This window comes from Eptesicus fuscus, chromosome 22 (assembly GCF_027574615.1).
Source record: "Eptesicus fuscus isolate TK198812 chromosome 22, DD_ASM_mEF_20220401, whole genome shotgun sequence".
In the NCBI taxonomy this organism is placed as follows: domain Eukaryota; kingdom Metazoa; phylum Chordata; class Mammalia; order Chiroptera; family Vespertilionidae; genus Eptesicus; species Eptesicus fuscus.
The window spans coordinates 40,880,705-40,906,343 of NC_072494.1; the positions used below are offsets into that span (position 1 = coordinate 40,880,705).

Genomic DNA, 25,639 nt, shown 5'->3' on the forward strand with positions numbered 1-25,639 from the left:
TATGTGCCCTGACGGGGATCAAACCTGCAACCTTGGCACATCACGATAATGCTCTAACCATGTGAGCTACCCAGGGCTCTCAGTCTGTTTTCTTCGCCACTGTGTTATCACGTGTGCAGTTAAGAGTAACAGGCTTATGTAGGGCCTTGTTTTGAGACAGCGATGAATAATTTACAGGTAAGAGTTAACAAAATCTACAACTCACAAAATAAAGACAAAACCCACAGTGACCTCCCAAAGACAGATGTAGACATCCGAGGCTCATCTCTAAAGCGCAGTCGAGGCACAAAGCTGGAGGAACCTAGCACATTGCAGCATTGGATCAAAAGTCAGAATGCTTTGGCAGCCCGGACATATGGGCCGAAGTGGACAAAATAAAATGTAATAGAAAGAACTTTTTAAAATTTAGGCTTAAAAACATTAATTTCATAGGTTCACCATACCTTCCTTCGCAGAAATTCGTATGTGTGTGAACGTTGGCTTTTAGTTGAGCTCACACTTACATGAGCTCATGAAGCCCAACAGGCTGATACACTTGCTTAAGAAAACACTTCTTCCAGATTATCCTGATCGTGGAGGAAATTGCCCCTGTGTCCTCCACCCTCACCCGCCACATCCAGAATGGTGTGTGCAGGTTTGGGGACCACTAGTCGAGAGGGTCACAGACATCCATGAGCAGGTCCCCAGCAGGGAGTCTGAGGTAGGGGCGGCCTGGCTGGCATCTCGGGATCGGGGAGGCTTTATCTGGAGAAGGGAAGGAAGTAACTTGTGAAGTATTTCGAGGCTGTCAAATGCAGGAGAGACTAGAATTACTGGGTCCTGCTCAAGCGAGCGGGCCTAGGACCCGGGGTCATGACCCCCAGGGTGGGCTCCCTCTGCAGGGAATCTTGTCATGAGGAGTGCCGGGGAGGCCAGGGCTGCCTCCCGTGCCAGCTGCTCCCTGTGGCCGGAGGGGTTTGGTGGAGGTGTGGGAGAGCCCGAGGGGCCGCGGCTGTGCGAGGCTCCGGCTCTTCCTGTCTGGCTCGTGCAAAGCAATCTCTCCTTCCTTTCTGGTGTCTTCTGTTTGTGGGGAGCCAGAGCAGGTGGGGAAAGTGGTTGTGGGATTTTTTGGCTGATTGTAGCAGACAGAAATTTTTGGAGAGACATTCATCGGCAGCATTTAATGCTAACATGTGTCAATGTTGAGTTTTCGCCAAGATCCCGAGCCAGTTTCCTGAGAGCAGGAACTGCGCCTCCCAGAGAATGGGTCCTGTGTGCCCAGACCCCTAACTGGCCCTCCACCTCCCACTGGCGATCAGTGCTGGGGTCCTTGTCCGGCCGGAGCGATAGGAACGTCTCCGTGGGAAGTGCACGTGCTTCTGCCCTGCTCAGGGGCCTCAGAATAGCGCCCCCGGGAGTCCGGCTGCCGCCTCAGTGCACCCGGGTCAGCGGGGCGGGAGCAGCACCCAGGCCTGGCTCCTAGAGTCACAGGTGGAGCCTGAGAGGCTGCCTGTCGGGGAAGCTCCAGGGGCCCAGGCTGCTGCAGGTTCAGGGACCACCTGGAGTGGCACGAGCCGCCCGCAGTGTGCCCCCGGAAACCACTTGTTCCAGAACCACCTGCTCCAGCCCGTTTCACATGCAGATTCCTAGGCCGCGCCTCCGGTCTCTGGGGCCAGGATCGAGCAGGTGACCCTTGGAGCTGACACTCAGGGTGACTCGTTGGTGCATTCAAGGTCGGAACTGCCGGCCTGGCGGAATGGATGGTCGTTTAGAACGGAGGAGGCCCCGTTCCCGGGGCACAATGAGTGAGTGGCACACAGAGTGGGTTGTAGAAAACAGGCCGTGTGTGCAGAGCTTGGCAGGGAGGCTGGCTGAGTCTCTGGACGAGCCTGGGGCCTGGGGCCTCTGCTGCTCTCTGTGGAGGTCGGGTGGTCTGACCCGATGACCTTCTCCTGTCCCCCCGTCTTGCCCTGTCCCTCCAGCCATCCAGCATGCTGCGCCCACCCCACGCCCAGGCGCACTGACCATGAGCCTCAACTCCTCTCTGGGCCACTGGAAGGAGCTGAGCAACCGCACGGGGGCGGCCGCCGGTGAAGGGGGCGCCGTCGTCGCCGAGTTCGTCGCCATCGTGGTCATCACCATTTTCGTCTGCCTGGGCAACCTGGTCATCGTGGTCACCTTGTACAAGAAGTCCTACCTCCTCACCCTCAGCAACAAGTTCGTCTTCAGCCTGACGCTGTCCAACTTCCTGCTGGCGGTGCTGGTTTTGCCCTTCGTGGTGACCAGCTCCCTTCGGCGGGAATGGGTCTTCGGCGTGGTCTGGTGCAACTTCTCCGCCCTCCTGTACCTGCTCATCAGCTCGGCCAGCATGCTCACCCTCGGGGTCATTGCCATCGACCGGTAAGCTTGCCGCCGGTCGGAGAACGGAGGAGGCAGGAAGGTGTGCAGAGGGACCCGGCGCGGTCACCTGGCCCTGGGATTGTCACGCTGAGTTTGCTAATGCATTCTGTTTAGTGTCGTGGAACATCGGAGCCCTTTCCAGCATTACGTCCCTGCCCCTGCCCAGGCCGAGAGAGAGGCTGCATCCTGGGAGGGGCTGGCAGTGGGCATTCGAGCCCAGTGCCAGGTGTATGTAATCTGTAATGCTTGTATATGTTTATATATCATTCTCGCTGTAGTTTTTTTTTTAAAAGAGGTTCCAGGGCTTTTAAAGAGCATTCATAGAGACCCCTGATTCTTAGTGTTTAGATGAGAAACAGCAGCTGCGGAAGCTGACGTGGCAGAGGAGGGATTAGGCCTGCTGTCCACTGCCTGTGGCTTTGACCTGGGCCAGAGCTGGGCTCGGGGTGGGGACGCAGAGAGGAAACACTGTCCCCGTCCACAGTGCAGGGACCTCACCAACCTCCCCTCCGGGTGGAAGGAGAGCCGGGGAAGGAAGACAACCCAGGGACGAAGACGCGGGCGCCTGAGAGATGCAGCGCTCTCAGCAGGCTGGCTGCCCCGCGTGGTGTAGTGGCTCCGTAAGGAGGGGCCCTGCGGGTGCCCCTCGCTGCGTCCGACCGGCGCCCTCCGGTTCCCGCTGTGTGCTGTCCCGGGGGCTCGTGGCTTTGGCGGAGAGCTCCCCCCGGATTCAGCTTGGGGATTTGCATTTTGCTGATGGTCAGCTCATTCATCCCAGGCAAAGGGACTTCCTCAGGCAGGAGGGTAGACTCAGGCTCAGCGTGACGCATAGAATCGGGGAAGAAGCCGTCAGGGGAACACGGAGGGGACGAGCCCGTGACACTGTCAGTGGCTGACACAGTCCCCCGGTTCCCGTGGGACCATCAGGGTTTTAGCTGACAAATGGTCGCTGGATTGTCCGTGCAGGGCACAGGCCAGGCCCAGGGCCAGGGTCCTGTGGGCTGTCCGCACGGGGGAGGATGTGGAGGGAGGAAGCAGGCGGTCCTTCACCCCGGATGGAACTCCAGCTCTCAGCAGTGTTCCAATCAGAGAAAGTAGCTGGAGCCACGGCCGGTCCGTTCCGGTGAGGACAGCCACCGCTCAGCATGAGTGACTGTGTCCCCGGGGTGGCCGCAGGATTGCTGTTACTGTAGGGGAGCCTCCTATGAAAGCCAGGGTCATAGCCAGGTCACTGGTCTCCTGGGAGGGGAGCTGAGCGTTGGAGCCCATATGTGCCTGGCGGCCTTTCAGCAACAGGTGACATCAGGAAGCCTCTGGGGACACGGCCCACTTGGGCTCCGGTCGAAGAGGGAGTTGTTGGAGAACAGATGGAGGCCTTCAGAAGACAGCTGAGGGTCCAGGGAGCAAAGGAACCCCCCCGACTTCCCCTGCGTTCCTCCGCGGGGGAAGCTGCCCTTGTCTCCATTTTCCTCTGAACCTGCAACGAGGCCTAAATGAGGCTTAAATTTCAAACATGAAGTTTCAAATCTACGAAATCCATCTTTTGTGGCAGACATGGCAACGATAGAGGTGTAGGTTTGTGCATTCCCATGTATATACATTTCCTCCCCAAGTCCCCCGAAAACCGAATAGCCCCTGGCGAGTGTGGAGGTACATGGCAGTGCTGTGGCCGTCTGTGGGGCTCCGCGGCTGGGCATGCCCACGGGGCTCGGACGCAGCTGGGAGAGCTCACTGTCACCCGGACTTGCTCCTGCCAGAACCTTAGTCAGCGAGGATATAAACACCATTTGTCACAATAAAGCTGAAGTCTTGCCATAAAGTGCTAACACTAACAGCGTCTTGAGAATAGCCAGAGGGCTGTGTTGCAGGGGGACGGTTATTAATCGTGATTGTTTTTGCCAAGGCCAGACGGGGCTGGTCAGAGGAGCCACGATAGCTGGCCTTCTCCAGGCGGGGCCTCCGCCCGCTGCCTGCCCGGCCACCCTGGGGCTGAGGCCACGGCCCGCACGCATTTCAAAGGGCAGAGCAAAGGGGAAAGGAGCCTGGGTCCTTTGTGAGCGGGAAGGAAACGTTCCCAGAAGTGCCCTCGGCGAACTCTCACAGCTCCTTTGCCAGGATGATGGGACCCAGGCCGGTGTCTCCACCCGTCGCCGGGTGAGGTGACCACCAGAACGGCCTGTCTCGGTCCCCAGGACTCAGGCTGCTGTGACCACAGCAGCTTCACGGGAGCAGGAACGAGAGGGCGGCCCGTCCTCAGGAAGGAAGGGGAGCAGTTGGCGGCCAGGCAGAGACGAGCGGGGCCCCCGCTGCCCTTTGAAGGGTGGCGCGGTGCAGGCCCGGCCTGGCGGGCACACTCCGTCCTCGCACAGGTCGGTGGCGAGGTTCTGTGGGTCCGTGTCACAGATGGAGGAACAGAGCTCTGGGCGGCTGAGTCAGCTTGCCCGGGCCACACAGCCTGCAGACGGCAGAGCCACCGTGAGCCAGCGCCCCTGCTCGGAGGCCTGTTTCTCTCTGTGCTGCACGCACGGCCTCAGTGAGATGTAAACCCAGATGCCAGGGTAACAGATGGCTGTGCCCGGGGCACATGCAGTATTCTGTCCGTGTTTCCAGGCCAGATGTGAGATCGGCAGCCTCAGGCTGACCTCGGAGCTGTGTCCCCAGGGACTCAAGAAGGTCCTGGTGGATGAGATGGCTTCACAGGGGATACGTGAGGCTCGCAGCCACAGTCCCTCCTCAAGTCCTGCCTGCACCAGGCGGCGTCTGCGTGGCCGCCCTCGGGGAAGTCCTCTCCCAGCCAGCATCTCCCTCTGTCAGGATCTGGGCGGGAGGTGCTCTCCACCGGGAAGCAGCGGGTGCCCAGCCTGGTGTTTCCTCTGTTTTGACTCCTCTCTCGCCTCCCATCCTTTCCAGCTACTATGCTGTCCTGTACCCCATGGTGTACCCCATGAAGATTACGGGGAACCGAGCCGTGATGGCTCTTGTCTACATCTGGCTGCACTCCCTCATCGGCTGCCTGCCACCGCTCTTTGGGTGGTCTTCCGTGGAGTTTGACGAGTTCAAGTGGATGTGCGTGGCCGCGTGGCACCGGGAGCCTGGCTACACGGCCTTCTGGCAGATCTGGTGTGCCCTGTTCCCCTTCCTGGTCATGCTCGTGTGCTACGGCTTCATCTTCCGCGTGGCCAGGGTCAAGGCCCGCAAGGTGCACTGCGGCACGGTGGTCCTGGGGCAGGAGGACGCCCAGGGGACCGGGCGCAAGAACTCCAGCACCTCCACCTCCTCCTCGGGCAGTCGGAGGAACGCCCTCCAGGGCGTCGTCTACTCCGCCAACCAGTGCAAAGCCCTCATCACCATCCTGGTGGTGCTGGGCGCCTTCACGCTCACCTGGGGCCCCTACATGGTGGTCATCACCTGCGAGGCCCTCTGGGGGAAGAACTGCGTCTCCCCGAGCCTGGAGACCTGGGCCACGTGGCTGAGCTTCACCAGCGCCGTCTGCCACCCCCTCATTTACGGACTCTGGAACAAGACGGTGCGCAGGGAGCTGCTGGGCATGTGCTTCGGGGACCGGTATTACCGGGAACCCTTCGTGCAGCGGCAGAGAACGTCCAGGCTCTTCAGCATTTCCAACAGGATCACAGGTAACGGGACTGGTCGGGAACGGACGCTCTCCCTCAGCCAGGGCAGCCCGCGGCCCCCTCCGCCGCTCTGGCGTGGTGCTGGCCGAGGTCTCACACTGACGGTGGCCTCGAGGCTCAAAGTACAGGTTTCCTTTGGGGGAGGGGCATCCCAGAGGGCCCACTGCGATGCCCGCAGCTTTCCTGAGCTGAGCAGCTCACGGCAGGGGCTCCAGAGCTCAGAAATCTGCTTCCTGTTCCCCTGGCCCCGTCCTGGCCTCCAGAGGACCGCTCCCCCCGCCTGGAGAGAAAACCCAGCACCCCCGGCCGCCTTCTCTCGGCCAATCTCTTCCTTCCAAACGTCTTTCTTTTTTTTTCTTTTTTTAAAATATATTTTATTGATTTTTTACAGAGAGGAAGAGAGAGGGATAGAGAGTTAAGAACATCGATGAGAGAGAAACATCGATCAGCTGCCTCCTGCACACCCGCCACTGGGGATGTGCCCGCAACCAAGGTACATGCCCTTGACCGGAATCGAACCCGGGACCCTTGAGTCCGCAGGCCGACGCTCTATCCACTGAGCCAAACCGGTTTCGGCCCTTCCAAACTTCTTTACAGCAGAGGCCGCCCTCCTCACTGCTCATGCTGAGCATGTCCTTGGCCTTTCGTCCCAGGTCACTGGTGTCCTAGATTGTTACCCCCCCCACACACACCCACACACACAAACACACACACACACACACATACACACACTGAAATGTCCCTGCGAGGCTCTCCTCAGTCAGACAATCGATTCAGGACAAACAAGGTTCTGGACACCATCCCGTCCCCTTTGAGGAGACCCACAGGAATACTCTGGCCAGGGACAGGCCTGTATAAACCTTTTTATTTTAGATAATTTAGACTTTGGAAGGGCTGGGAAAGCCCAGCCTCCCCTAGACTGAACTTCCTGCCTAACCACAGGGGTCACCATCCCCGACGGTAACACTGCCACCGACTACAGACTTGGTTCAGGTGCCGCCCCATTTCCCGCTCACGTCTCTTCCCTTCCCACGTCGCCATCAGGCCCCCTTTGTCACCTCCATGTCTTTGTTCTCTCCTCGTCTCCCGTGACATGGGCACTTTGGTGCAGCGCTGGTCAGGGGTTTGGTCGCAGTCCCTCAGTTTGTGTTCTCAGGATTAGGAGGAGGTTATAGGCTTTTGGCGGGAAAGCCGGGGGCCACGTGCCCCTCTTAGTGATCGTGTCAGGGGCACGTGTGGCACTGTGCCTCATTACCATGGCACCCTTCATCTCTTGGGTGATGTCCCCGTCAGCGCGAGCCCCTGTAAGAGAACACCACAGCCTGGGCGGCCCACAGCAGACGTGTGTTTTCTCACAGTTCAGGAGGCTGGGGTCGGGCAGGGTTCGGGTGCGGGTTCTCGCCCTGGCTGTCTTCTTGCCATGTCCTCTCATGGGGGCCGGGGTGGGAGAGAACAAGCTCTCTGGTCTCTTCTTAGGAGAATCCCAGCCTAACGACCTCATCTGATTGCCTCCCAAAGGCCCCATCTCCAAATACCATCACACTGGGGGTGAGGGCTTCAGTGTGTGAACTGGGGTGAGGGGTACCGGCTCTCACTCCGTACAGTCAGGTTTCTCCACTACAGCCACTATTTGTCATTAATAAATACAACAGAGGAGATGCTTTGAGGCAACTGTTAAACGTCCTGTTGCTCCTTCCACTGTCCCCTGATTTTCCCAGGCTTTGCGGGGCCTTGCCTCCTGCAGTTACTACTGTGCTGTCCTAATGGAGAAGCAGCTGGGTTTGTAGGGTCCTGTTTGAGGGGGTCCTCACCTGGACGAGCTATGGGAAGAGAGATTTTGAGGGCACTTATGAGGTGTTTATGGAAAGAGCCCATACGGGCTGCAGTTCTCATCTCTTGCTGGATGACTTTGGGCAACTCACACCACTCAAACGGAGTCTTCCTCTTCATGAAATAGAGAGGGTGGAGAGAAAGAACCACTCCTAATGATCACCAATACTCAACGGGAGTGATGCTAGGAGGTCCTTTCCCTGAGGCAGTTACATAAACCAACATCACTGGTGTATTTCATGGGTTGATGGAGTGTTACTTCTTTTTTTTTTTTTAATATATATTTTATTGATTTTTTTACAGAGAGGAAGGGAGAGGGACAGAGAGTTAGAAACATCGATGAGAGAGGAACATCGATTAGCTGCCTCCTGCACACCCCCCACTGGGGATGTACCCGCAACCAAAGTACATGCCCTTGACTGGAATCGAACCTGGGACCCTTTAGTCCGCAGGCCGACGCTCTATCCACTGAGCCAAACCGGCCAGGGCGAGTGTTACTTCTTGAGAGAGGGAGGCATTCTGGGACTTTTGACCAAAGGAGAAGCTAAACCTCCCCGTTTATCAGCCACTGGAATGCCACCCAGGACACTTTCGAGATCATGCTTTCAAGTGTGACGTGTGAGCCACGAGCACCTCCAGGGTTTGGTTTTATTTCACTGGTTAACTTATTTGTTCAGATTTTGTAAAATCGCTTATCTTCTAGGCAAAAAAGCATTTTTAAGAATTTTTTATGAAGAATGAGGAAGGGAAAAAAATGAGGAAAGCGAATGGAGGAGGAGAGGGTAGACAGAACGAAAAGAAACGCCTGCTTTTCAGGCCAAGATCCTCCATGCCAGTCACTGGTGATTATCCTGGAAGAGCTTGGGAGGCTGTGAGAACGGGCGGAGAACACCAGCTGTGGTTGGGTTGGCAAGTTCAAGGCAGCCGGCGGTCTCCTGCTCACTGAGGGAAAAGCAGTCTTGTGGGAGGACTTGGGGTGGAAGGGTGTGTGGGATACAAGTTGTTGGCCTTCTCCAGGAATGGGAGCTGGGGGTCCCTATTGCCTCTTCCCTGGAGGTTCCCGGGCCGAGGCCAGCAGCACCAGCACGAGCCTTGGAAACAGCAGGACACAGTGCCCACCAGCTCCGCACCCGGCCCCGTGCATGCTGGGAATGGCTTTCTGATGGGGAAACCCTGGCCTCCACCTCACCTCTGGCCCCTCTGGCTAAGCCAAGGCTGAGCACACCCTGGTCTAGTGCCCTCTGTGGCCACAACTTGGGTCTGCAGGAGGCTCCTCAACCTCTGTCCCAAGCTTGCTTCGGGCCGCCCCTCACCTGAGAGAGTGCACCCCTACTAGTTGTCATCAGGGGCCAAGAAGGACAGTCAGGTCCATTCCAAAGGCAGCAGGAAACCACGTGAGGCCCTGTCCTGCTCCTGCGCCTCTCCAGCTGCCTGGGCACCTGCAAAGCTAGAACCTACGGATGAGGACGTGGAGCCATTTTTCCTGACGGGGCTCGTGAGCAAAGGCAGAGTGGAATTCCAGAAATAGCCGGAGCTCCCAGCTGACTGGGGAGCCAGGAGTTTTATAAACACGGTGTCATGTCTGTTCCACACAGATTTCAGCCACAATGAACGCGTTTTGGTTTTCTCATTCTGTTGCCCCAAGGAAGTGTCAAAGGTTAGGTTCTCCCTGGGGTGGCACCTGCCACTGAGCCACCCAGGTATCTCCTGCTCGTGCAGTGTCATTAGCGACTCCCCTGGGCTCCCCTAGGAATTTGGAGGGTGGCCTGGACAAGGGGGGAGGGCAGCATATCCAAACGCCCCTCGCCTGATGCTCACGGCTCCTGAAACTGGGCATAGTGCCGTCCCAGTTCCTTCCGGGGACAAGGACACTGGCTCACGTGGACTCAGAGGACATGCTGGCTCTTGGGCCCTTTTTGAAAGGCGGGGCTGCAGGGAGGGAGGGGCCTTTGAATTTCCCACCTGCTTTTCCAAGTTCCTTTCCTGGTGCCACCTGGAGCCTTCGGGTTACTTCCAAATGCCCTCTCCCCTGCGCTGGCCTCGCGCAGGCACCAGTGACTGCCCCAGGCTTCTGACTGACCCCTGGGGCCTCTCGCTTGTGCCTTTAAAATGATGTGTAAAAGGGCTGGATTGGGCTCAGCCCAGTAGGTCTGCTATTTCACGTGAAGAATCTCGGGGTGACTGCACCCGCTCCGGTGGGGAATGCTGGGTGAACGGACTGGAGGGCACCTGGCTGCACTGTCCCCAGACCTTCCAGCCCAGCCACGCTGGTCTGGCCCCAGGGAGTCCCCCTGTGGAGGCCGGGACTCGTTCCTGGCTTTCACCGCAGCCTCAGAGTCAGTGTCCAAACCCACTGTGGCCTCAGCCTTCCCACTTGGCAGTGAATGGTCCCCGGCCTCCCTCCCAAGCCAGGCTTCCTGCTGAGACACAGTCCTATTCTGGGGTCAAGACCCTGGAGGGGGTGGTCATGTGGGGTCTCGTCCCAGCCGACCACACCAACCCTGGGCAAGAGGGCAACTCCCGGATGTCATGACGGGGAAGGTCTAGAGCCCGCCCGTCCCTCCACCATCGCATTTCGTCCTTGGCTCCAGAGAACAGAGGAGAGTGAGTGTCTGCACCTGTCCTCTCAGAAAACCAGGTTAAGCCCTGGCCGGTGTGGCTCAGGGTCGGAGGGTGGGCCCATGCACGGAGGGGTTGCAGGTTCGATTCCCAGTCAAGGGCATGAACCTGGGTTGCAGGTTTGATCTCCAGCCCCAGTCAGAGCCCATGCAGGAGGCAACCAATCAATGTGTCTCTCTCAGACTGATGTTTCTCTCTCTCTCTACCTTCCACTCTCTGAAAATCAATGGAAAAAATATCCTCAGGTGAGGATTAAAAAAAGAAAAACCAGGATAAAGGTACAGACTGGAGTTCCCTCCTACGTGTGTTTGTGGGGAACAGGGGCGGCCCCTCGCAGGAGGTCCTGCCGTCTGCCAGGCCGTCGATCTTCCTCGTCACATCAGGGTTTGGCTTTGGAGCTCAGGTTTTCATTCCTAAGAGCCCCTTTTTGTCGCCTCCCTGGTCACCAGCCTCTTGTCCGTGGATTCATTGTTTTCTCCATTTTCAGAGAAAATTAGAACTTTTTTGTTTTCTTAAGCTCCCTGCATTGTCGCCTCTGAGACCCATTATTTTTCTTTCCTTGTTATCCCCCATCTCTGTCTTTCCAGCGCCTTTGCTCTCAGGCCTGGTGGTCTGGGCCTCCCCTTTGTGGTTCATCACGAGGCCCTGGGGGGAGCGTCTGGGCTGCGGGTCCGGCTGAGCCGATGCACGGTGGCCAGCTCTCGGGGCCCACGGGGCTGTGTGTGGCGTCTCCCAGGCCAGGCTCGGTTCCTGTCCCCCCACTCTCCTGCTGACACTGGGCCCACTGCTTCCTGTAGAGACATCCACGAGCCCACCTGCCTGTGGAGGCGCCCGGGGCCTCCACTTCCTGAGCTTTGGGGGCGCAGGGTGAGAACCAGCCTCCTCCCACTGCCAACCCAGCTCCCTCCCGGGTCACACCCGTTGCCCCCCCTCCCCCACCCCCGCAGCTAACAAGCATTCTGCCCTGCTCTGGGGGGTAAACCTTTTTAAAAAGCCCTTTTTGGTATTCAGGTAGGATTTCAGGAGGTAACGTACACCCACGTCCCATGTTTCACCGGAAAATCACCCGGGCTGGGTCACCCCATTTCCTCTCCCACCTGCCTTGTTGGTTTGAGTTGTCACGGGAGCTCCCCTCTGGGGACCCAGTCAGCGATGTCACAATGCAGGCTGCCCGGCGGGCACAGGGCCCCGTGGGGAAGGGCAGCAGCCACGGCTTCCTGTCTGTCCATGGCTTGAGAGCGTGTTTTGCAGGGAGACCAGAGGGGACAGGAGCGTGGAGGTGAGGCGGAGGGGACTGCCCTGGGAGGTCCAGGCCGTGGAGCGGACTCGGTGTGTGCAGTCAGTGCCGACTTTGCCTTTCAGACCTGGGCCTGTCCCCACACCTCACGGCGCTCATGGCCGGCGGACAGCCCCTGGGGCACAGCAGCAGCACGGGGGACACGGGCTTCAGCTGCTCCCAGGACTCAGGTAAGCCCCGGCGCGGCCTGCCTCCCGCGTGTCTCTGACGCGTGTGGGCCCCGGTGGGCGCGCATCTCCTGTGCCGTGGAAGGAGCGGGGGGGGGAGGGGGGGGGGCGGGGGCCGGGGGCAGGGCTCCCAGTCGTGCTTTTAGCTCGGCAGAGCCCGGGCCTCAGCTTCCTTCTCGCTAAAGCAGGGGTCTCACCCCGGCCGTGCGGGCTGTGAGGCCGCGGAGTCGGGGGGCCTGGTGTCAGTCCCTAACCTCTGAGTGTCCCCGTCTGGGAATGAGGGACGGCAACCCCTGTGCCGCGGGCAGCCCCGACGAGGCAGGTACCCTTTCCGTCACTACCGTCCCGTGCCCTGCGCCCGTCCCCGCAAGAGGCACGGCGCCACCACAGATCCCCGTCTTCCCCGGGGGCCGTGCACCCCAGGGCTGTGCAGTTAGGGTCTCTCCTGGCTGCTGGTGGGAAGCGGAGTGCCACATCTGTGCCTGCCCGGCGTGTCCTTGGGCTCTAACCAGGCCCTGGGGTGGGGGGCGGGGGGCAGAGGCTGGCAGTGCCCCCCCCAGTCCGTGGCTCCACGTGGCTGGAGAAGCACCAGGGTTTCCAGCCCAGGGCTCTGGCCTGAAGGGCGCCGCGCGGAGTCCTGGATGGAGCAGCAGCGGGCACCGTGCTGCTGTCGCCGCTGCCGGCAGCTACAGGTCTCTGCCTTGACGGGGCTTCTCCTCCTGAGCCTGTCGTGGGCTCCGGGGGCAGGCACTGAGACAGGCCTTCTGTCGCAGAATCTTCCCTGACACGTTCCCTCACCTGACAGCCCAGAGGGGGAGCCATGGCCACACCATCCCTTGTAGCCCCGGGTCCCTCGTGTGATTTGAAGGAAGGGAAGGTCTCTGCCCCCTTCTCAGACAACCAGCAGAGGTCCCGAGACTCTGACATTCGTTCATTCAACAAATGTTTGCCAAGCTCCTGCTTTGGCCAGACACAGTACTAGGCTCCGGAGAGCCGTGTGAGCCACCCTCCTGGAGTTTTCAGCCTGGTGGGGAGACAGACAGGCATGCACTGTGAATGGGTGAGTTGTGTGGGGTGGGAACTATACCTCAATAACTCTGCTGTTAAAAAATTGTGAGAGACTTCTGGTGAAGATGGCAGAGTAGGCAAACACTCTCCTACCTCCTCCCACAACCACACGAAAATTACAACTAAAGTATAAAAAAAAAAAAAGACAACTAAAGTATAGAGCAACCATCATTAAGAACCAGCTGAAGACTAGCCGAACAGAACTCCTGGAACTAAGGATATACAGAAGAAGGCACAATGAGACTGGTAGGAGGGGCGGGGACGTGGAATGGGCAGGTCCCACACCCACACGCGTGGTTAAGAACCAGGAGGCATGTCTCCACAGCAGAGGTGCCCACTGAGGCGTGAGGGGTCTCGGCCCCATGCTGGGCTCCTAGCTCGGAGCAGCTGTACCAGGAAGAGGAGTCCCCACAGTGTCAGGCTGTGAACATCACCAGGGACTCTACCTGGGTGACGTGGAAGGCTGCTGTGGACCCAGGCATCCTCTTTAAGGACCCGAGGTCACAGATGCTTGCTCTGAGCACCGGGGACAACCAGAGAAACTCAATGGTCTGGTTTCTGGGTGGGGTCTGGAGGGGCAGCTCTCTCAGGGACAAACATGCCAGCAGGTGCCATTGTTCCTTTGTTGAGCCCTCACCCCCCCAGCCTGCAGGCCAGGGCACCCAGTCTGAGTCTCCATCAACCTGGCTCACACCCCTCACCACACCCAGGGGACGCCCTGAGACCCATCCCACACACCGTGCGCACCACTGAACCTCTTTCAGTGGCTGTTCCTCACAAGCAGCCAGGCTCTGCCCATGCTGCAGACTTTCCTAAAATCTCTCAAAGGTCCACCCCCCCCCGCCCAAAAGCAGCATCTGGCCACTGCATGCCCTGTACCTCTGGCTAAGTGGCCCCAAGCCCAGCAAGAGTGGAAGCCCGCCTCAGTTTGCAGCATAGTTTCTCTCAGGTAGCTACCAACTGCAGATCACTTTGTAGCTCCTACAAGGTGGCCCCAGGCCAGGCACAGACAGGGCCAACCTTGGCCTGCACTGGAGTCCCTCCCAAGAGGCCTCAGAAGCAACACACCCTGTGATCAGCTTTGGGCCACATCAGAGCACCACCCAACCACTTCCACAGATGACCTTCCAAAAGGGTGGACTCAGCTGGGACCAGAGTCCCACTAAAGTAAATCCAGCTCCATGGGGTCAGCCCTGCACAATAGCTCATGCGCTGTAGTCATGTAGTCAGCCCCAGGCCAGTCCCACCCACTAACATGCCAACAGCAATCAAGGCCCGACTACAACAGGAGGGTGTGCACAGCCTGCTCAAGAGACACCCTGGAGCACCTGGCTCAGGTGACCAATGAGGCTGCACCGTTGGGCCGCTCAGGACACCTACTACGTACGGTTATCCTGCAAACACTGGGAGACATAGCAGCCTTAGCTGATATATAGAAACAAACAGGGAGGGAGCCAAAATGGGAAGACGAAGAAACATGTCCCAAAGAACAGGGCAAAACTCCACAAAAGGAATGAAATGAAATTGAGGCAAAAAATCTCCCAGGGACAGCGTTCAAAACACTGGTTAAAAGGATGCTCAGTAGTTCAGGGGAAGGTTAGATGAACCCAGTGGGAACTCTAACAAAGATATAGAAAAACATAAAAAAGGACCAGTCAGCCAGAAATCAGTGGCATTTTTAAACACCAATAATCTCTCAGAAAGAGAAACTAAAAAAAAAAAAAAAAAATCCCATTTACCATTGCAAGAAAAAAAAAATTAAGATACTTAGGAATAAACTTAACCAAGGAGGTAAAAGACCCATACTCGGAAAACTACAGGATATTGCAAAAAGAGATAGAAAAAGATATAAACAAGTGGAAGAATATACTGTGTTCATGGATTGATAGAGTTAACATCAATAAAATAGCCATACTACCCAAAGCAAACTGTAGATTCAGTGCAGTTCCTATAAAATACCAATGGCTTATTTCACAAATCTAGAACAAACACTCCAAAAATTTATATGGACCAAAACAGATCCTGAATAGCTGCAGCAATCTGGAGAAAGAACAACAAAGGTGGAGGGATCACAATACCAGATATCAAGCCATATTACAAAGCCACCATAATCAAAACAGCCTGGTACTGGCACAAGAACAGGCATATAGATCAATGGAACAGAACAGGGAACCCAGAAATCGACACAAGCCATATGCTCTATTAATATTTGACAATGGAGACAAGAGCATACAATGGGGTAAATACAGTATCTTTAATAATGGTGTTGGGAAAATTGAACAGGTGCATGCAAAAAAAAGAAAGAAACTAGACCACCGACTTACACCGTACACAAGGATAAAATAAAAATGGGTAATGGACTTGACTTAAATGTAAGTTGTGAAATCATAAAAATCCTAGAAGAAAATATAGGCAGCAAAGTATCAGACATCTCATGTAGAATTTTCACAGATACATCACGTAGGGTAAGAGAAACAAAGGACAGAATAAATGGGACTATACCAAACTAAAAAGCGTCTGTACAGCAAAGGAAACCAGCATCAAAATGAAAAGGGAACCCACTGTACAGGAGAACGTATTTTGCCAATGATATATCTGATAAGGGGTTAATTTCCAAAATATAAAGTACTCATACAGCTCAACAAAAGGAACACAAACAATCCAATTTAAAAAATGGGCAGAAGACTTGAATAGACAATTTTCCAAAGAGGACATACAAATGGCCAAGAGACATATGGAAAAATGCGCAACGTCACTAATCATGAGAGAAATGTAAATTAAAACCACAATGAGACATCACCTCACACCTACCAGAATGCCTATCAACAACAAACCAACAAACAAGTGCTGGGAGCACGTGGAGAAAAGGGAACCCTAGTCCTCTGCTGGTGGGAATGCAGACTGCTGCAGCCACTGTGCAAAACAGTGTGGAGTTTCCTCAAAAACTTAAAAAATGGAACTGCCATTTGACCCAGTGATCCCACTTCTAGGAATATATCTACTAAGAAGTCTGAAACACCAATCAGAAAGAATGTATGCACCCCTATGTTCATAGCAGCATTATTTACAATAGCTAAGACCTGGAAACAGCCCAAGTGCCCATCAGTAGATGAGTGGATAAAAAAACTGTGGAACATATACACAATGGAATACTATGCAGCTGTGAAAAAGAAGGATCTATTACCCTTTGAGACAGCATGGAATGACCCAGAAAGTATTATGCTAAGTAAAATAAGCCAGCCAGAGAGAGACAAGTATCACATGATCTCACATGTGGAATCAAGTGAACAAAATAAACTGGTGAACAAAATAGAATCAGAGACATGGAAGCATGCAACAGACTGATATATTTCAGAGGGAAGGGTGGAAGAGATTACCCGAAGAACATATATGCATATATACATGACCCATGGACACAGACAACAGGGCAGTGAAGGTTTGCGGAGGAGGAGGGAGTGGGGTGGAGGGGTCAATGGAGGAAAAAAGGGGACATTTGCAATACTTTCAACAATAAAGATTAAAAAAAAGAACCAGTCAAAAATGAAGAATATAATAGCTGAAATGAAGAATACATTAGAGGGAATAACACCAGATTAGATGAAGCAAAGGATTGAATTAGTGATTTGGATGACAAGGTAGCAGAAAACACCTACTCAGAATAGCAAAAAAATAATTTATTATTTTTAAACTAATTAATTTTTATTTTTAAATACATTTTTTATATATTTTATTGATTTTTTACAGAGAGGAAGAGAGAGGGATAGAGAGTTAGAAACATCGATCAGCTGCCTCTTGCACACCCCCTACTGGGGATGTGCCCGCAACCAAGATACATGCCCTTGACCGGAATTGAACCTGGGACCCTTGAGTCCGCAGGCCGACACTCTATCCACTGAGCCAAACCGGTTTCGGCTTAAATACATTTTTTATTGATTTCAGAGAGGAAGGGAGAGGGAGAGATAGAAACATCAACGATGAGAGAGAATCATTGATCAGCTGCCTCCCTCCTGCCCCCTACTGGGGATCAAGCTCATAATACCGGGCTTGTGCTCTGACCAGGAATTGAACTGTGACCTCCTGGTTCATAGGTTGACACACAACTGCTGATCCATGCTGCCAGGCAGAAATAACTTTTTAAAAAGAGGAAAATTTAAGGGACCTCTGGGACAACATCAAGTTGTAACAACATTTGCATCATAAAGGTACTAGAAGAAGAGAGAGAGAGAGATCAAGGAATTGAAAATCTATTTGATGAAATAATGACTGAAAACTCCTTAACCTGGTGAAGGAAATTGACGTATAAATCCATGAAGTGCCAAGAGACCCAAACAAGATGAACCCAAAGAGGCCCACACCAAGACACATCATAATTAAAATGGCAAAGATTAAAGACAAAGAACCTTAAAAGCAACAAGAGAAAAGCAGTTAGTTACCTACAAGGGAGCTCCCATAAGATTGTCAGCTGATTTCTCAACAGAAACACTACAGGCCAGAGGGAGTGGCATGAGAAATTTTCAAAGTGATGAAAAGCAAGGACCTACAACCAAGATTATTTTACCCAGCAAAGCTATCATTTAGGATTGAAGGTCAGATAAAGACCTTCACAGACAAGAAAAGCTAAAGGAATCCATTACTATCAAACCAATATTATAAGAAATGTTAAGAGGACTTCTTTAAGCAAAAGAAGAAAAAAGATTAATAATAAAATGACAATAACTACATTACCTATCAATAATTACTTTAAATGTAAATGGATTACACAATCTACAAGAGTAAACTCAAAATGGATTAAAGGCTTAAATGTAAGGCCTGAAACCATAAAACTAGAAGAAAAATAGGCAGTAAAAACTTTAACATTGCTCATAGTAATATCTTTTTGGATATGTCTCCTCTAGCAAGGGAAACAAAATAAATAAATAAATAAACAAATAAGACTACATAAAATTAAAAAGGTTTTGCACAGCCTAGCTAACGGGGATATTATTCAGCAATGATACATCTGATAAGGGGTTAATAAGTAAAATATATAAGGAACTCATGTAACTTACCAAAAAATAACAACAACTACAAAAAAAAAATCCAATTAAAAACTGGGCAGAGGACCTGAATAGACATTTCTCCAAAGAGGACATATAGATGACCAACAGACATATGGGAAGATGCTTAACATTACTAATCATCAGAGAAATGCCAATTAAAACCCTAATGAGGTGTCACCTCACACCTGTCAGAATGGGTAGCATCAATAAATCAACAAACAAGTGTTGGGAAGGATGTGGAGAAAAGGGAACCCTCGTGCATTCTCGCTGGGATTATAAATTGTTGCAGCCACTATGGAAAACAGTATGGAGGTTTCTCAAAGATTAAAAGTAGAACTACCATATGAACCAGCAATTCCACTTCTGAGTATATATTTTATTTATTTATTTTTTAAAATATATTTTATTGATTTTTTACAGAGAGGAAGAGAGAGGGATAGAGAGTTAGAAACATCAATGAGAGAGAAACATCGATCAGCTGCCTCTTGCACAACCCCTACTGGGGATGTGCCCGCAACCAAGGTACATGCCCTTGACCGGAATTGAACCTGGGACCTTTCAGTCCGCAGGCCGACGCTCTATCCACTGAGCCAAACTGGTTTCGGCAGAGTATAGATTTAAAAAAAACAAAAAAAAAAAAAACCCAAAAATATTAACTTGAAAATATATATGCACCCCCATTTTCATTGCAGCATTATTTATAATTGCCAAGATATGGGCGCGACCTAAGTATCCATTGATAGGAGATTGGATAAAGAAGATGTGGTACATATATACAATGGAATATTACTCAGCCGAAGAAGAGAATGAAATCTTATCCTTTGTGACAACATGGATGGTCCTAGAGGGGATTGTGCTAAGTGAAATCAGTCAGACAGAGGAAAACCAATACCATATAATTTCACCTATATGGAATCTAAAAAAACAACCAACCAAAGCAAAAACAAACTCATAGGGACAGAGGACAAACTGGCGGTTTCTAGATGGGAGGGGGGTTGGACTGGCTGAAAAAGGTGAGGCGATTAAGAAGTACAAATTGGCAGTCATAGCAGTAGTCGGAGCTGTGGTATGCAGCAAGAGGACATTCTATATAATAAAAGCCTAATATGCAAATCGACCGAACCGCAGAACGACTGGTCCTATGAGGCACACTGACTACCAGGGGGCAGACGCTCAATGCAGGAGCTGACCCCTGGTGGTCAGTGCGTTCCTACAGGGGGAGCGCTGCTCAGCCAGAAGCCGGGCTCATGGATGGCAAGTGCAGCAGCAGTGGCAAGAGCCTCTCCTCAGTCAGACATCCCCAGAGGGGTCCCAGACTGCAAGAGGGTGCAGGTCGGGCTGAGAGACCCCCCCCGCAGCCCCCACCTCAGTGCACAAATGTCATGCACCGGGCCTCTAGTAGTCAGTAATATTGCAGTAACTGTGTGTGGGGACAGGTAGGTGCAAGACTTATTGTAAGTTATGTAAATGTGTGCCGACTGTGCCGTAACACCTAAAACTAATATAACGTTGAATGTTAACTGTAATTGAAAAATAAAACGTATTTTTTAAATGTTTACTTAGCACAATGTATTTTAACCACAAAGTGTTTACTGCCTGTTTTTCTTCTCGTTTTATGGTTTCAGGCCTTACATTTAAGCTGTTAATCCATTTTGAGTTTATTCTTGTAGATTGTGTAATCCATTTACATTTAAAGTAATCTATATATATATAAAAGCCATGTGACCGGAACGCCTAAATGGCTGGAATGACTGATCGCTATGACATGCATTGTGGCTGGTTGGGCGGCCCCTCCCCCCGGCCAGCCCTGGCCAGATTGGAGGCAGGGCTGGCCAGCCAACTTCCCACAGCCCCTTCCCTCAGCTGTCCCGGTCCCCAATCGCCACCCCCCCCCCTGATCGGGGGCGGGGCCGGCCGGCCAACTTCTCACAGCCCCTCTCTCCCATTGGCCAGGCCTAATGGCCCCCATTGGGGAGGGCCAGCCAGACCCTACCCGTGCACAAATTTGTGCACAAGGTCTCTAGTTATTGATAGAAATTCAAACTGTAAGAGGAATCACTCAGAAGACAAAGCTCTCTTACTGGGGCGGTCTCTGCCACTTCTCCCCTCCCCGAGTCCAGGTCCGGCCCACTGGACACTTGAGTGTGCCCGCTGTGGCCAGAACACCCAGCTCTGCATAGCACAGCTGTAACTTACGTGTCGGAAGAGGCCCAATGGCTGGCTGCCAGCTCCCTGAAATAGGATGGCACAGTGTTCACTTCTTGGGCAGCTCTTGCACAGGATTGTGGGTGGGAATAAATGGGGGAGAGGGATGCAAGGGGGTTGAAAGCGGGCGGGCAAGGAGGAGGCGGCGAGGAGGACTTGGGACGGCCGGTTCCATGTGCGCAACCTGCCCCTTGGTCTTAGGGACGGACGTGATGCTGCTTGAAGACTTCACGTCTGATGACCAGCCTCCCCCCCACTCCACTTGCCCAGCCAAGAGGAGGAGCTCGGTGACGTTCGAGGATGAGGTGGAACAGATCAAAGGTCGGTTTCTGTGCCTGACAGCTTCCGGACAACCCAGGGAAAGGGAATGGTCTTAGGAAAATGCCTGGCTCAGCCCGTCCCCACCCCAGCACACCAGGCCCCCACCTTTGCCCCCTCCCCTTACCCCCCCCCCCCCCGCCCCGTGCCACTCCCAACCCTGCAGTCTCCCTCGAGTCCTTGGGCTTCCCAGCCATTGGATCTGGAAGCTTCTAAGCTGGGCAAACAGGGGCTGTCGAACTCTCCCTGGACACACAGTGCTCACACCGACTCCGTCCTCCCAGATGAGTGCAGGGAGGCAGAGCCCACGCCCCCCCACCCCCCACCCCCCCCCCCACCGAGAGTGGGGTAGAGGTCGCCTGCTCCCGAACATGTGAGGAGTGGGGGTACTTGTTCCCGCGAAGTGTCAGGAGGAAAGTAGGCGGTGAGGTTCACAGTAAGAAGGCTCTGGGGGCGAGGGAGACCCACATCCCTCCCTCTTCTCCTGTTAGTTGTCGGGTCCTGTCCTGGGTGGGGCGCCCGAACCGTAGTATCCTGCCGACCCTGAGGCTGTCCTGACTTTGGGGAATCTGAGCCAGTTCGGAGATGAGGCGTCCCTACTGGCTCAGCACTCAGCCTGTGGAAGTTTAGAACCACAGACATCACACACTCCGGGGAGCCAACGGCCAAAGACCTCTTCCAAAGGTGTAAAATGCGAATGTGGTTAATGGAGAATATCGATCAAGCCTTTTCTGTGAGCCGGACCTCGGCCAAGCATCTTGGGAAGAATGGTTTATCAGACAAACCCTATGGAGTAAGGTGCACCATGACCCTCTCTTGGCAGAGGAGAACCTGAGGTCAGGCTAACTCCTGAGATTTCCCCGGCCCTAGGAGGGAACCTTGGAAACCCGCGCCCTCCACATGGATCTGGCCCCTCGCTAACCTTGTTCTGTCTTTCCCTCAGAAGCTGCCAAGAACCCCATCCTCCACGTGAAAGCCGACGTGCACACATCTTTGGACAGTTACGCAGACAGCCTGGCCAAAGCCATTGAGGCGGAGGCCAAAATCAACCTGTTTGGGGAGGAGGCATTGCCCGGGGTCTTGATGGTGGCGCGGACCATCCCGGGGGCTGGCTTTGGGGGCAGCGGAGGCAGCCGAGCCCTCGGGAGCCAGCGGCTCCAACTGCAGAGCATCGAGGAGGGCACCGTTCCAGCTGCGGAACAGAAATGAGGGCCTCGGGCTGGCCTGTGCCCCAGACGGATGCCCACAGCCCACCGAGCCGGGGCCCTGGGAACGGGTAGGAACGGCATCTGGGGTGCAGCCACCAGAAAAAACACCGAGAACTGCGTCCACGCCAGGAGCTCTGTGTCTGTGCGAGCCCACCCGTGGGCTTCTAGATCCCAGTGATGGGACCGAGGCATCAAAAGCACAAAGAAAAGCAGACGGAGGTGTGGCTGTGGCTTTCTGGGAGGTGGGGCACAGGTGGGGCCTAGAGACCCGGCCGTGGGGACCACCGGGCAGGTCATGTTCTTTTGTTCACATCTGCTACTCACTGTCCCCCCAGGGGGCTCAGGAGGGGGGCTCTTCCAGTGCACTGGGGCGGAGGTACCCCAGGCTTCTGCAGGGTTGAAGCAGGCCGTGTGGGGTCCCTAGAGGAGAACCCAGGAGCAGGGCCCCCACGCAGTTCCCAGGCCTCTGTGCTGGTTACGACCTGGCCTCGGTGGAGCCACCTGCTGGTGCTCGCGGGGCAGCCCCAGGCCACCTCCCTCCTCACTGATTCTTTGCTATTTCGAAAGAAGGGAGAGAGAAACCACTATAACAGACTGGAGGAAGGAGCCGATGGCAGATGCTTCATTTCCAAGAATTAAAACTGTTTGGCTAAGACATGCCTGGACGGCCGTGGAGCCCACAGCAGGGGGAGACACGTGTCACTGGAGGAACTCCCTTCACGGAGGAAAACCACCTCCCAGGGACTCGGGACTCCGTGTGTAAAGTTTGATTGACAGGAGATAAGGCAGAATAGAAAGCACGTGGGCCTGAGCCAGCACCTGCCGCCCAGCTCCACCTCTTCCTCCTCACCTCACCTGCGACTTCCCAGCACTCTGTGCAGCCGGGGGAGACGGGATGAGGGAGTGAGCTCTCAGATTGAATGGTCTCCAGGATCGTTTCCAGCTGCCATCTCTGATGTCCTCTGTAAGTCAGAGATAGGAAAAGAAAAGGGACTCACGGGCCCATGTTGGCACAGCTTCTGAGTGACTGCGGACAGAGACTGCAGGCCCGGGTGTGCGGGCTCCCCGGCTTGTCTGCTCAGAATGCCGCCTGCAGGGGGCCAGTGTGGAGGAGAGATGCCTCCTCGGAGGGGGAGTGGATTTGCGGTGTAGACACCAGTGGTTGGCTGGTCCTCAGTCTGCAGTTTGCAGAGACCTTTGCGAGACCTGGGGGCTTGCACCTTCGTGGTGATCAGCTCATGGATAACGACTCCCGGCCGGCCAGCTGTGGTTCTGGGTGGGCGGGAAGGAGCAGGGTGGCGTCACCTGCGGGTTCTGCTAAGGAGATGGGCAAGTCAGGCTGCTCTCGCTCCACAGCATTCCTCAATCAGAGCTTTACTCTTCTGTTATCTTCCTAGCACTTGTCGTTTGTAAAGGGACCATATTCCTGACAGCTGGCATGCCCCGAGGTGGAGCAGGGCGCTCGCTGGTGAGCCGGAGTGCAGCACATTTGGCTGGGAGCCCGGGGGTTGGAGTGCGCGTCCCTGGGCTGCACTGGGCCGGGCTCTCGGGAGAGTCCTGAGACCCCAAGTCCGCACTGGCTGGTTGCAGACTAGCTGGGATTTACTAGGATTAAATCTAAACTTATCTAGAAATGCCACGCATCATAGAAGGACTCACTGTTTCCTTTTTTTCTACTGAGGACCATTCGTTTCTTCATCTTCCAGGCCCTGCACGTCACCTGTGCAGAGCACCAAGCTCAGCCCGTGAGCAGTAGCATGGACGTGTTTGCACTCTCATTTAGGGACAGACCTGGGGGATGCGGATGCTGATAAATAGCAGTGGAGTAATTATTATAGAGAGAACTGTGGGCTCCAGAGGGAGGTGACTACTTCCACGTAGCTCCGTGGAGGTGGTAGTCGAGCCAAGCCTTGGAGGATATCTGGCAGCTAGAACCATATTTTGCATAATCGAGAATTCAAAGTTGCCAATGAAGCCTGGGAGAAAGAGAAAAGGAGGGAGGGAGCAGGAGGTGGGGAGGGAGGAGTGGGGAGTCCCATACATTCTGAAGCTCCTGAGAGGCATTTTTGAGAACACCTGCCCTTAGTGCAGGCTGGAACCCAGGCCATAGCTTTATAGTTCTGTGCAGTGGCTACATGGACAGTGGCAGGTGGTCCCTGTGCTGTGCCTGCCCAGATTCCAGGCTTGGGGCTGTTATGACCCAAGCCCTGGGATCCCCACACCCCAGCACTGGGCTCCCTGGCCTGGGAAGACTGGAGTTCAGCACCTTAGCCACGAGGTGGCAGCAGTGGGGAGCGCTAAGGAAACACCTGAAGGCTTGCCTCAGCTGAGCTCTGGCTTTGAACTTGTCTCCACCTTGGTCCTCAGCCTTGGAAGGACCACCCAGCTTGCTCACACGTGTGACCCCTTTTGGGGCGGCAGGTTCTGCCCCTGCTCAGCTATGAGATCTTAAGCAAATGCCATGAGGCAGGGCTGAGGACCAAGACCAGGGCCAATGGTGCTAATGTGCTTTGCCATCCCAGGAGCTGCTGCGACCTCTGTCTACACCTGAGCGACCAGTGAGACTAATCAGTATTTGCAGTCAGCCAGGAAGGGGGGCAGGAGGGGAAGAAGCTTGCCCCAGCAAGAGATCTTAGCCTGTTGGGTTTCACTGCAGGAAAACGTTCCCACCGGACTCGCTGAGACACCTGCACGTGAGGCGTGTGTCTGGACAGAGCCCAGGATACTCTCCGGTGTCCAGCTCTGGCCCCCTGTCCTGTCTGGGAGGAACTGTGAGGGTGCTTGGCTATGAGGGTGGCCGGTGCTGAGCACCTACTGTGTGCCTGATGGTGGAGGATTCTGTGCCTGTTGTGCGGCTTGTTAGGCACTTGAGGGCTCTCATTCCGTGTCCGTGTCCGTGCACGTGAGCTCCATGGGAACGTGCAGACTTGGCTGGGCTGAGTTCTGGATTCAGACCCACGCGGCTGCGGGGCAGTTGTGTGTTCCTGGGCCAGTTCATTTTCCTGCATCGGTTTCTCATCTGTGAGGTTTCAGAACCTGTTTCCTGTGGGGGTGTAGAATGCAGGCCCCCCCACGGGAGGTCACGGGGATTAAAGCTCCCGGCACCACATGTGGGACGCAGTGGTGCTGAGCCACTGGGGTCTTGTCCGTAACTAGGTGGGTGTCCTATTCTTGCCTCATAGGACCTCTAAGGAGCTGTTACCCTAGATGAGAGGTGTTGAGGCTTTTGCTGTGGGAACTGTCCGGTTTGCTGAGCAGCACAAAAGGACCTGGGATTAAAGGGATGTGGTGAGGAAGGCGAGAGAGAGGAGGGGGAAGGTGTGTGGCGTTGGGAGCTGCAGAGGTCTGAGGGGCTCAGTGTCTGTCCAAGATGATGGCCCGGGGCCTGGGGTAGACCCCGTGTCACGGCACCAGCGCAGCTTCCCAGCCCCGAAGAGACGCCCCGGAGACGTGACTGGGCCCTGCGGCCAGCTCCGTCCCGCAGGACTAACTGCGTGGCGGTGGCTCTGGGGTTCAGGTTCTCCTGTCCTCCACCCTGAGGAAGTCAGTGCGGGGACAGGAGTCCATGCTGCTACCCCAGTGCGTGCAGAACCCCAAGGCGAACCATGGGGGCTGGAGGAAAATCACCGTTTTCGGCTGAGAGTCATACATTGACAAGAGGAGGCAGAGTGGACACTCCTCCTGGTTGGGGACAGACCCAGAATCCAGGAGGACCTAGGAAGTGAGGAAGTGCCCAAGGTCTCAGGTGCACGACACCAGTGTCAGGGCCCAGCGCCGGGTCTTGGCCACGTGACCGAGAGGAAGGAGCCAGCTGTGCAGCTCGAGGACGAGGGACAGTGAAGTCCTCACCAGAAGGCAGGCCAGTGGGCCTTCTTGT

At 54.7% G+C, this 25,639-nt stretch overlaps 1 protein-coding gene and 1 long non-coding RNA gene across 2 annotated transcripts; one reads left to right on the forward strand and one right to left on the reverse strand.

Moving 5' to 3' along the window:
* The first annotated feature begins 1,990 nt into the window (after window positions 1-1,990).
* Window positions 1,991-21,976, forward strand: GPR161 (G protein-coupled receptor 161). The gene is made up of 5 exons (XM_008153118.3): window positions 1,991-2,379; window positions 5,290-6,014; window positions 11,823-11,927; window positions 20,438-20,557; window positions 21,498-21,976. The coding sequence occupies exons 1-5, from the start codon at window positions 2,006-2,008 to the stop codon at window positions 21,761-21,763; spliced, it is 1,590 nt and encodes a 529-aa protein (XP_008151340.2). The 5' UTR covers window positions 1,991-2,005; the 3' UTR covers window positions 21,764-21,976.
* On the reverse strand, window positions 8,408-11,564 carry LOC129147972 (uncharacterized). Its single transcript, XR_008555180.1, has 3 exons — window positions 11,496-11,564; window positions 9,804-9,943; window positions 8,408-8,710 (listed from the first exon to the last, which is right to left on the reverse strand). It is a non-coding gene; the product is annotated as an uncharacterized LOC129147972 (long non-coding RNA).
* Window positions 21,977-25,639: the final 3,663 nt, after the last annotated feature.